An 11,501-nucleotide genomic window follows, 5' to 3' on the forward strand; every position below is an offset into this window, starting at 1 on the left:
CAGGAATACCCACGTGCAGGAACGCCCTGAATTGTGGGCCAATTGCACCCTTCTCCTCATTACTGCCATGCATGCACAGGTCATCTGATTTTATTTTATTTGGATCTCTTTTAGTCCCCATTTGGACTAATCTTCCAAGAGTCCTTAAACATTAAAATACAATTTGATACAGCAGGAGTACAGTATCCCAAAAGATCATTGATAAAACATTTATTTCAACCTTTTTTGGAAGTACATACCGGGTGTGAAGGCAGTAAATGACGATAGTTGCTCAGCGAAACTCCATATTTGGTGAGTATAACAAACATATTGACATAACGTTTGCAGAGCTGTCTAATAGAAAAATGAATGGTGGCTAACTGGGCTAGAGTGGCTACTCATATTCATCGTCTCCTCAAATCAACCTGGCCAGGAAATTAATGTACAGCAAAGTGTTGCTATGTAAACACACCGTTTTGAGAAAGTTCACAGTGTGCACAGCAGGATCCCACTAATGAGATGGTGTCTGCACTGTTCTTTTGTGTGAACATAACTTGCTACATTACATAACCTGGCAGTCTCAGTACACCACACACCCAAAGAGGTGCATGGGGCGTAAGCAAAGCTGTCATTCCCATTAACAGTGATCATATCTTCCTCCTCTTCCCCCACCAAGACCATTAGCCAGTCTTTTCATGCTTGCTGCATTGCTGGCAAGGGGTCACACAATATGAATGTGTGTTTGAGAGGTTGGAGTGTGTAGCTGGTGATGGGGTGTAACTTTATTCACTGCTCCCAATGGAGAACTACACCATGATGAGGGATTTACATTATGGATCCTTTATTGCCAATAATGTGTTTTTAGAAATAGACCTAGTTAGTTATTGTTCATCCAACTGTAAGATAGTTATTACTCAATTATAAAATGATCCATAAATAAGACACACATTACAAAGCATGGCGCAAACGTGCAATGCAATTTGAGTTGGATCGGGCTATTATGAAAGGAAAAATACCATTAGCTAGTAGCTCTTACAACATATGTAGCAAGCCTATCACTTTAGCTAGCATCTACTTCTCAATCTCTCGGTTGCTTCGTTCACTAAAATAACATGGCTAGCTAGCTAGCAAAGCTAACTAGTGTGCTAGCGACCTTCGGACTGAACTTCTTAACTAGCAACACTAGTTTCCCGAGCCCGTCGGTAGGGGCCATTCCTGTCTTATCCATAATTATAACGTTTGAATTCACATTTGTCTTACCTTACACAGTGTTGTTGTTGCATGTTAGAAAACGGAAATACATGTGAAGGTGGCAGTTTTCAGAGAGCCCTCCAAGGTCCAAGCAAAAGTAATCATAGCCTTCCAATAACTCAAGGAAAGTAATTTTGAGTCAGTCTCCCACAGAAAGCCAATCTTAGTACTCCTCTTATGTCCAGTGAACACATAACCTACTCATCACAAATATATGTGAATTATAAAACTACATAAAAGTTTGTATAATTTGATGCAATATTTTCCAACTCCGACGTGAAAGCCAGACTCCGCTACATTGTCACTTGCTCCGTCAGATCCAATCCAGAATATGTTCGTCCCTCCCACAGTCCTCTGTCCCCGTTATCCCCTCCTCCGCTTCCAAAAAGAGCGAGCTGTGCGACCCGACTCGCGCCAGTGCGACTTGAAATGATATGAAGTAAATAATAATAAATCATATAAATAAAAAATATATAACATGCACTACACTAAAGTTTAAAGCTAGAATCCCTAGTTGTACATACATGTTTTATATACTGTATACGAATTGATTATTGATGATAACATAAATGCCTATGAGCTTAGTTCAACTGTTGTACCCTATCAGAACCAAAAATGTGTTTGTAAACAATGTAAATGTATTTAAACAAACTGTATAGCCTCAAAATATGTTTACAACTATAATGTTGATATCATGGCTGGTCAGTCCTTGCATCCATAGCTCTATGAATTTGAGTTACAATTTGGTTACATTTCTCCTGGCCCATCCCTCAGCTTTTTACCAAAATAGAGGCCGGCTGACCGCTTTGCTATTGTTTCAATTAAGGACTCTAGCTATAATTAGGTTTGTAAAATTAAAGATTTGCTGATGGAATAATAAAACAATTGCACATAAGATGCCATCTCATAACATTTTGCACAGCTGCCAGTGGCAGAAAATGGCCATAAACACAGCTTTCCCCAAAAATGTGTACAATTTGTTACAAGTGGTCATTATCTTGCTTTTACAGTGAATTATATAATCTAGCAGCATTCACTAGTCTATTATCAGGATTTCATTCATAACAGACACTGGAGATCCATGTATGTATGTAACAATAGCTCAGCAGATCAAAGCTTGACACAAGAATGTGTCACTTTGCCTTTATTGTGGCTTGGAGTAACCTATCCTTGGATAGGCACTGGACAAAGAGGRTGCAAGTCAAAGCTCATTTACAAAAYGGTTGGCATGAATGGACTGCTGGCTTCATAATGTGAATGCTTTCATTGTGAGTCCCAYMCAAACCCGACAGTTTCTAATGAGAATAGGCATGGRAGGAAAATGAGAAAGAGGAATGACKGAGAGACTATAGTCTCYGCTCCCTGCACCTGCCTTCACAGAGAAGCTAAGGGTTGTTCAAATGATCAAAGAAGGCCCGATCCCACAAACAGACGCTTGGAACACCTGAGCTTGGCTTTKCACCGTCAAAGGCCTTTAATGTTGCTGTGAGACTAATAACAAAGGACGCCACACAACTCCAGCAGCCGCTCCTTCYGAGGGACTACCTCCATGGCAAACATAGGAGTTAACAGCATTTCAAGGAAGGCTTTTCACATGAAAATACAATTGAGTGTCCATCATTTTACTTTTGTCCTCTTGTACAGTGATATTACTTTTCGTGCATGCAGTACTTCCCACAGCCAGCTCTCCATCTGCATGTCGTGGTTGGCATAGAAGTGCAGGGGCAGCATCACAGCATCATAGTAGTGGTCAGAGAAGTCTGCAAAGTTTTTTGTGATGAAACCATAGGCAGACACCTGCGGGAAGTTAGGAGATTTGTTCACTTATGCATGAATTGCATTCTCAGTCAGCTGTGTAACTATTTGCATCCATAGTTTCAGTATAGCACCATCTAGCCTTCAATACAGATGTAGGATCTTAATTTGATCACCCTGTTGCAGTAGAACTTTCCTGCAAAGCAGGAAATTAAATACTTGTGTGTTTGAGATTTAAAAAGGCTTCGGAAGTTTGTAATTTCCACTTTTACATTTCAGTCTTGATTTTCCCTTACAAAAAACGTATCAACCCCTTCAAAAATGTTCATTAATTATAATCCACATTTACTGTTTCTGCAGGATTATGTTAATGAATTACATCTGACACAATCAATATGGAATAACAGTATATGGGGTCTATACCAGGACTATAAACAGAGGATGTCATGGTTTCCCAATAAATCACTTCCATACTGGCCAAGTTGCCATATGTCATTAGACACTTGGTTGGTTAAACAGTGATCAATAGATGACCAAGGCCAACGCGTGTGTTGATGTGACCTGACCTGGTCACACATGTGCAGGGCGGTCAGAAGCATCAGAGCACCAGTGCTGGGCATGTAGAGCTGACTGTACTTCAGCAGGGGAGACTTCAGAAACCTGTGCAGCATTGACAGTCAACAGTCATTAGTGTCAAAAGCAGCCAATAATGTTCTAAAAGTCTCAATTTGACCTGGCAATACGAGTCCCCTTACCTTTGCGTTACATATGTAATAAAATCTGGATGAAGCATTTTAAAATGCTTAACTGGTGCCTTAAATCCAAAGTATCGAGAGGGCCTGTTTGAGGGGATAAATGTAGTAAGGGGTGAAAACTTTCCATTAAGAACGTCAAAAAGTAAATCAATAGCAAGGGAGCTTACAAAAAGATGAGCATCATCAAGTGAATTGTATGCGTATAGCCCTACCACCACTCACAAGATTCTATCCATTGCACACCGCTCCACATTCATAGAAATACAACACCACCATCTTGTGGTAATAAAGTGAATTACAGCTGAGAAGCCTATTCACCAGCAGAAGCGCTGACCACAGTACTTCAACACACCATTGTTTCATGCTGTTCAAATAAATGTACTACTCTTCTTAATGTGGGCTTCACATATGTGACCCTCTCAACTCACCAGTCCCCCTTGTCATGACCGGAGGTGACAGTGAGACCCTGGATAGCAGCTGACATCATCACATAGTCACGTTCGTTGGACGGAATGAAGATATATCGGACTCTCTGCAGATAGGAAATAGTCAAAGCTTTAAGGAATAGTTGCATAAACAACCACTCAGAGTATGACAAATTCCTAACACTTTAAAATGGACCGGATTCAACACTGTAGCCCAGGGTTTCCCAAACTTGGTCCTCGTGACCCCAAGGGGTGCATGTTTTGGTTTATGCCCTAGCACTTCACAGCTGATTCAAATAATCAACTAATCATCAAGCTTTGATAATTTGAATCAACTGTGTAGTGTTAGGGCAAAAACCAAAACGTGTACCCCTTGAGGTCCAGAGGACTGAGTTTGAGAAACGCTTCTGTAGCCTGTCCCACAAGTTCTTACCCGTCCCCGTGGGACTTTGGTGAAGCCATCTTTTCTGTAAAAATGTAGGGAATTTTTCATAGTATTTGTGGTGAACCCATAGAAAGATGTCTTTGTGCCCACATCCTCCTCAAAGTGCTTGGTGATTGCCCCATTGACCCTGGAATAAATAATTCACCATCAGTCTAATATTTAAGCGTTTCCTTAAAAACTGTGGATTAATATAAGGAAATATTTACAATTGCAACAAACTTGATCTTAGTTATGTCAAAGAGCAATAAGAAGTCTAATAGTTTTTTGAAGATGGTCGAAGGGGAGCTGCAGCAGCACTACTGACCTGAAGACAAAGTGGTGACTGTCGATGGCTCTGCCTTGTTTGGAGCCTCGAAGGATGCCGCCATTTCCCACCACAGCACAGCGGACACACTGATCAGGCCACCTGCGCTCAAACAGGCGGCTGCTGGACGAGTCGTTGAGCAGGGCCAAAGTGGATCTCACAACTGATCAACAACAAATAAGCAAAAAGGTGAGGGGTCAATGACTTTATATACAGTAAACACATAGTTTGGTTGAGATGATTAAATAGGGTCCTGAAGGGAATGTTCATACCGTCCTGGGGCAGGCCTTTCCAGCCGTAGGGAGGCATATACGTCTCCAATCGCCCCCACTCTGAATAGCTGAAGCTCCCAGCCCACTGCAGCACAGGCACTTTAAAGTTAAAGCGTAGTCTGAGGAAGTCGTCCTTCTTCACTGCTTTTCTCAGAGGACACAACCCCTCCAGCTGAGTAGAGACAGACCTCACTTGACACTGTACAAGATTGATATGTGTGCCTTTGTTCTATTAGATGAGAGGCAACTACATCATCTCTGTGCGTTTACCTTCTCTTCCCCAGTTGCTGTGGTGTTGTCCCAAAGCTCCTCATCGCAAGTCCAAATGCTATTAAACTCTGTGTCTTGACTGGAAGGAGAAGCACAACAAAGAGTTAAATCCACACAAAACCTTGTTAAGTGGACATAAGCACATCAGACCAATCCAGCGGATTTGTTTAAGTCAGGGATGGGCAACTTTGATGGGGTGGGGGCCACAAAATCTGACCTCATGGCTCGCGGGTCTGCGTACCCACATCCATACCCACACATGCAGTCAGAGCTGGCCCTAGCCTTTTGGGGACCCTAAGTGAAATTTGAAGTTACATTTCCTTCAATTTCACACATGTTGCAGTTTTAAAGCAAGTTTGCTGCAAATCTACACATTTTGCCATGGGGGGGGGTTCCAGTTTTTAATAGGACATCTGACTGAGAGTGACTAACAAAATCACTGGGGGCCACCGGTAGGTAATTCAACCATGATTACTGCAAGTTTAAATAGCTGGCTGCAAATCTGGCTACAAAATGAACTTACAATAAATAAATAAAAAATAGCTGACATGGGCTAATTGAGTGACGTGAGAAAAACTGCTGATGCACAACCTAACTTCAAATTTCCACTTGATGTATTCTACTATTTTAACTCTCAGTAAGTTGAGACCCAGGCCCCCCAAAAAAATATATATTTGATTTAAGTCTTTGGAACTTGATCTACGGCCTGTGGGCTGTCAGATACCCATCCTTGGTTTAATGAATAGATGAAGATTTTAACAGATATTTTATGGTACCAGAAATTCAGCCCATCAAAACAATTCCTAACATGCATTTTACAAGGTCCTTTCCTTGGAACAGAGGAAAACAAATGACAAGACTCCTGACCTCAGAGGAGAGTTCAAATTACTGCCATAAGTGTTGTAGTTGTGATAATTACTGCTGTCAGTTGTGTAATCAGTATATTACATTTACATGCACAATTAAAAACCAGAGCACAATGTCTAAACTGTAATGTAGACAGTATTTGGTTCATTTAGGACATGTCTGAACAGGAATAAAAATTAGCAGAGTCAGTAGCTTTACTATTAACCACAAATTCAGATCTTGACAAAATGGCAAGCATAAATTTGAAGACACCAGCAACACTGGAACCTCAAACAATCTCTCATTTAGTAAAACATTTGAGTTTCAACTTTCAGCAACAAAAATTAAGGTAGAGTCTTATGAATGGGAAACGGATTATTACAAACTACCCACCAAAATGCATCAATTTGATAAATGTAATCTCATCTGCCAGAATCGAACCATTCCACAATAAGACACAAGAAAACTACAGTAGCAGTAGGTTGAGTGTGTCAACGTCTCAGTTGAATGCAACAGGTCATAGAACTGTCAGGGTTGATGGATTACAGGGATGAAGATACAGGTAGTTGATTTGCATGGATTTCATTTTTTTGGACAATGGTTTCCCAATTAACTAAGTAGCCTAGATTACATTCTACCAACGTATACAAATATTTGAGAGGGAAAACATTTTTTTTTTAAACGCTGAATATTCACCTGTTCGCAAGTCTGTCGTGGAAGAAGTCCAGGTCATAGTATTGTCCATACATAATCGTGGTTATAGTAACACTTACACATAAAGCCCCCACTAGGAAGACACACTTCCTCCAAGAAATCGTCATATTTCTCAACTAGAGAACAGAATATCTCGTGCTGTTTGAGTAAAAAAAAAATGGAGTTTAACTTTCTGTCACAAGTCATTTACTGCTCTAAATCCCAGGTGAGTCAGTTGGGCGAACAAGGTCCAAGGTCTGTCTCTGTCCTGTTTTTTATTTTTAGCTGTCAATATAACGACGCATGGCGAGACCCAGATGCAGACACAGGACGCAGAAGGTTCGAGTCACTGATATTTATTAAACAACAAGAGGCTGGTCGAGGACAAGTAAAAGTTAATTAACCAGGTCAGAGTTCCAAACGGTACAGGGAGGCAGGCAGGCTCATGGTCAGGTCAGGCTGAATGTTCAGGCAGGCGGGCTCAGAGTCAGGGCAGGCAAAAAGTCAAAACCAGGAGCACAGAAAAAAACACACTGGTTGACTTGACAAGACAAACTGGCAAAAGACAGGGGGAAAAAATCAGGAAAATCAAGAAGTATAAACGCGATTTGGAAGATAAGAACAACGGACTTATGTATCTCTGGCGAGACTCTAAACACAAGAAACCAAAAAAACGGAAGAGATGACAGACGCTGAGTGCCTTTGTCAGACCGACTATGCACAGACAGCGCTATCTCTGGCTCCTCTTCCTACGGTGAGCATTTTATCTACAACAGAGGGCGGGGACACCGGGGACAACGTCGAGGCCAACACCCCCAGCACGTAAGAGGGTTCGACACATACGTCGGGGGAAGAAGAAATCCACTACCACACCGCGACACCTATCAATTGAGACCCAGGACGAGCCCCCAGTCCAACAGGAGCTAAATGTCTTCAACTTATCAAGTATACGTCGGGGGAAGAAGAAATCCACTACCACACCGCGACACCTATCAATTGAGACCCAGGACGAGCCCCCAGTCCAACAGGAGCTAAATGTCTTCAACTTATCAAGTACCCAGGACGGGCCCACAGTCCAACAGGAGCTAAATGTCTTCAACTTATCAAGTAAGACCCTGACATCCGCTCACCTCAGTGTTCTCAATAAGGGGTTAACATTTGTACCCACTGCATACATAAATGACTTTGATGTCCAGATAGATCTATTCAAGTTTTTCGTAATCTAAGATTGCGTGAGTTTTGATAAGAGTGATACTTACATGACTCCACTTGAAATGTCATCCGCAGTGAGATGTATACATAAGTCTAACATGCTAATCAATAGACGTACCTGTCCTACGGTGAGTCAAGGAGGAGATGGAGCCATTAACCCAGCTGAGGTACCTGACAACTCTGAGAGAACTATATTTAGAGCAAAAAGTTCATTTGTACCTCCCCCCAAACACAATGCCTCCATAGAAACCTTTGGAAAATTTGTTGAAAATGATGTAGGTGACTTACTGAAAGACAAACAGAAACACAAATCCTATGATAACCTGAGTAGAGACAAGAGAATGGCTCTTAAGGACTTAAAGTCAGATCCTTCGATTATCATAAAAAAATGTGACAAAGGAGAAGGAATTTGTATACAAAACAAATGTGACTACGTGAATGAATATCGCCGACAACTATCTAAAGGTGACTTCTATCGCAAACTGAATTGTGACCCTACCCTGGAATTCCAGCATAATATTTCATCCACAGTGGAAAGCTGTTTGGAATCAGGACAAATCACTAAACAAGAAGTTGAATTTCTATTTGTGAAATTTCCCAAGATACCAACTTTCTATAGTCGCTAAATGACACAAACAAGTGTCTCCTCCTCCAGGTAGACCCATTGTAGCAGCAATCAGCTCTGTGACATCCAACATTTCTACATTTGTGGATTACCACATCAAACCGATGGTTGAGATTCTCCCATCTTGTGTCAAAGATACGAGTCACGTGATCTCATTGATAGAGGGCTTAGGAAGGATACCAGAGGGCACCCTGCTGGCCACTTTTGATGTGGAGAGCTTGTTCACTAACATCCCACACCCTGTAGGCTTGCAGGCATTACAACACTTCCTTCAGCAGAGAGACTCTACCCTTGCTCCATCTAATGATTGCATCTTACAATTTACTGAACTGGTATTATCCCATAACTATTTTGTCTTTGAGTCAGACGGTTTCCTTCAAATTCGGGGTGTAGCCATGGGTTCCCCTTTTCCCCCCAACTATGCAAACCTGTATGTGGGACAATTTGAAGAAGCATTCCTTTTTAAAACAGAGACACACCCCTGACTTTCTAAAATACTTATAAAAGAGATACATAGATGATGTCTTTGTGCTCTGGGAAGGAAGTCAGCAGGAACTAAATGAATTCCAAACTCTACTAAACGAGAGCTCTGAATACCTCAAATTCACCATGCAGACTGATGAGAGAAAAATAATCTACCTGGATTTATGGATTATCAAAGAGAATGATGCATTACACACAGATTTATACACAAAGCCCACAGATCGCAATAACTTGCTATGTGCGGATAGTATGCATCCTCTTCCCCTCAAGAATGGTCTGCCATATAGCCAGTTATGCAGGGTTAAACGAATCTGTGGCCACCAGTCAGATTTTGACAGCAATGCTAAAAAAAAAAGACAGAAATTCAAAATGAGAGGCTACAAGGATAAAACTCTTAATGCTGCAATGATGAAAATATCTCAAAAACCAAGAGATGAATTACTAAAAACTCAACCAAAGAAGAAAAACAACGCAACCGTCTTTTGTACGAAGTACACCAAGGGTTCGGAGAAAATGAAAGCAATTCTGAAAAAGCACTGGCATATTCTGCAATCAGACAAAAAAATGTCACACCTCTTCAAGGAACCCCCACTGGTGGTCTATAAGCGTGGTCGCAATATTGGAGATAGTTTGGTGAGATCTGACATGCCCCCTGAGCCCACTCACACTCTTGACACCTATCCCAAATGGGAACTACAAATGTGGCTCATGCGCACAGTGTAATAGCACCAAAAAAATAAAAATCTTCAGACACCCACATACAGGTCGAAAGATCCCTGTTAGGGGTATCATCTCATGCAAGACCAAGGGAGTAATCTATCTCATCACCTGTTCATGTGGAAAAGCCTATGTGGGACAAACGAAAAGGCAATTAAAACAACGCATAGCTGAACACCGCAGCTCAATCAGGTGTAAGAACATTGACTATCCAGTAGCAGCTCACTTTGTTGAAGCTAACCATCCAATCTCCTCACTCAAATACACAGGCAATGAGCATGTGGCTCAACCAAGGAGAGGAGGTAACATTGAGATCGTACTACTACAAAGAGAGGCTTACTGGATATCCTATCTAAAAACATTGACCCCTAGTGGTCTGAATATTGACTTTGATCTCAGGCCCTTCTTATGAACACTTTTTCCTTTATTAAATTGTCTTATAAATTGAAAAATAATTTTTACAGCTTATACTCAATATGTTCCCCCTGTTGATGAGGTTCATTATATATTAAGGTTGAACCAATATTACATGTAACAAAAATGAAATCCGAAATGTGAAATTGAATGAAACAATAATGTATGTTGATGCTAATATGATGTACTATATTCCATTATTTTTCTATATGATAACAATAGAATAATATATTTAATATGCCATATACAATTACATAACCTGGTTCGAGTATTTATGACATTACCCTGAGGAAGGCACAGTGATGCCGAAACGTTGGTAAATACCCATTAAATTGTTGGGAGATTATACATGCAGTGTGCGACTTTATTTCGATAGTTTAAAAGACAGAGAACACAGGAATAAATACCCTGGGAATAATGGTGAAAACGGGTGACACCTGGAGGTGGGTGGAGATAATCACAAAGACAGATGAAACAGATCAGGGCGTGACAGTCAATGCACCTTCCTCGTGTGTGGAGTTGGGGGTTTCTTTTTATGGAAATGCCTCAATTCACACCAACTGGCAGTTTAAAGAGGTGTGCCATAATTAGGGAAATTCGGGCTGGCTTGCCTTTCAATGATTCTTTATAACCTCTACCTTTAAAACTTACTTAAACTTGATTACATGATTAGAGTACAATTTGAAGAGAGCATAGTGTACATGTCATGCATTACATGTTCATTACAGGMGCCATTTTAACTAGGATTTTAAGGCCTTGTCTTTGGAGTTATGAAATCATAGCTAGTGCCATATAAGAATTCTCATAAATTCAGATTCATTACATTACTTAAGCTGCGTTTAGACAGAATGCTCAATTCTGATATTTTTTTTAACTAATTGGTATTTGGACTAATCAGATCTGCTCTGAAAAAGACCTGATGTGAAAAGATCTGATGTGATTGGTCAAAATACAATTTAGTGGACAAACGTTCAGAATTGAGCTGTCTGTGTAAACACATCCTTTGTGTTCTAGAAATGACAGAGTGGGATGGATGGGAGTAAGTAATTACATGG

At 40.8% G+C, this 11,501-nt stretch overlaps 2 protein-coding genes across 2 annotated transcripts in view; both read right to left on the reverse strand.

The window, feature by feature from the left end:
• The window catches only part of LOC111981200 (caskin-2), an 84,284-nt gene extending 82,726 nt beyond the window's left edge, over positions 1–1,558 (reverse strand). Inside the window, 1 exon segment of the mRNA XM_070449664.1 lies at positions 1,240–1,558. The gene's annotated coding sequence lies outside the window, so the exon portion shown is untranslated.
• Positions 1,559–2,680: 1,122 nt separating this feature from the next.
• st6galnac2 (ST6 (alpha-N-acetyl-neuraminyl-2,3-beta-galactosyl-1,3)-N-acetylgalactosaminide alpha-2,6-sialyltransferase 2) lies at positions 2,681–7,748 on the reverse strand. Its single transcript, XM_024010954.2, has 9 exons — positions 6,999–7,748; positions 5,457–5,535; positions 5,187–5,358; positions 4,915–5,077; positions 4,599–4,737; positions 4,169–4,272; positions 3,741–3,824; positions 3,552–3,645; positions 2,681–3,027 (listed from the first exon to the last, which is right to left on the reverse strand). The coding sequence occupies exons 1-9, from the start codon at positions 7,121–7,123 to the stop codon at positions 2,848–2,850; spliced, it is 1,140 nt and encodes a 379-aa protein (XP_023866722.1). The 5' UTR covers positions 7,124–7,748; the 3' UTR covers positions 2,681–2,847.
• Between the last annotated feature and the right edge of the window lie 3,753 nt (positions 7,749–11,501).

This window comes from Salvelinus sp. IW2-2015, linkage group LG20 (genome assembly GCF_002910315.2).
Source record: "Salvelinus sp. IW2-2015 linkage group LG20, ASM291031v2, whole genome shotgun sequence".
NCBI classification, from domain to species: domain Eukaryota; kingdom Metazoa; phylum Chordata; class Actinopteri; order Salmoniformes; family Salmonidae; genus Salvelinus; species Salvelinus sp. IW2-2015.

What these genes read in the sequence shown, in the direction of transcription:
- st6galnac2 (XM_024010954.2), bottom strand. Translation starts at nt 7,123, where the DNA reads ATGACGATTTCTTGGAGGAAGTGTGTCTTCCTAGTGGGGGCTTTATGT. An exon ending in GAAAGGCCTGCCCCAGGACG is followed by an intron (nt 5,078 to 5,186) that starts GTATGAACATTC and finishes GTTGTTGATCAG; the next exon opens with TTGTGAGATCCACTTTGGCC. An exon ending in CCCTGCACATGTGTGACCAG is followed by an intron (nt 3,028 to 3,551) that starts GTCAGGTCACAT and finishes AACTTCCCGCAG; the next exon opens with GTGTCTGCCTATGGTTTCAT.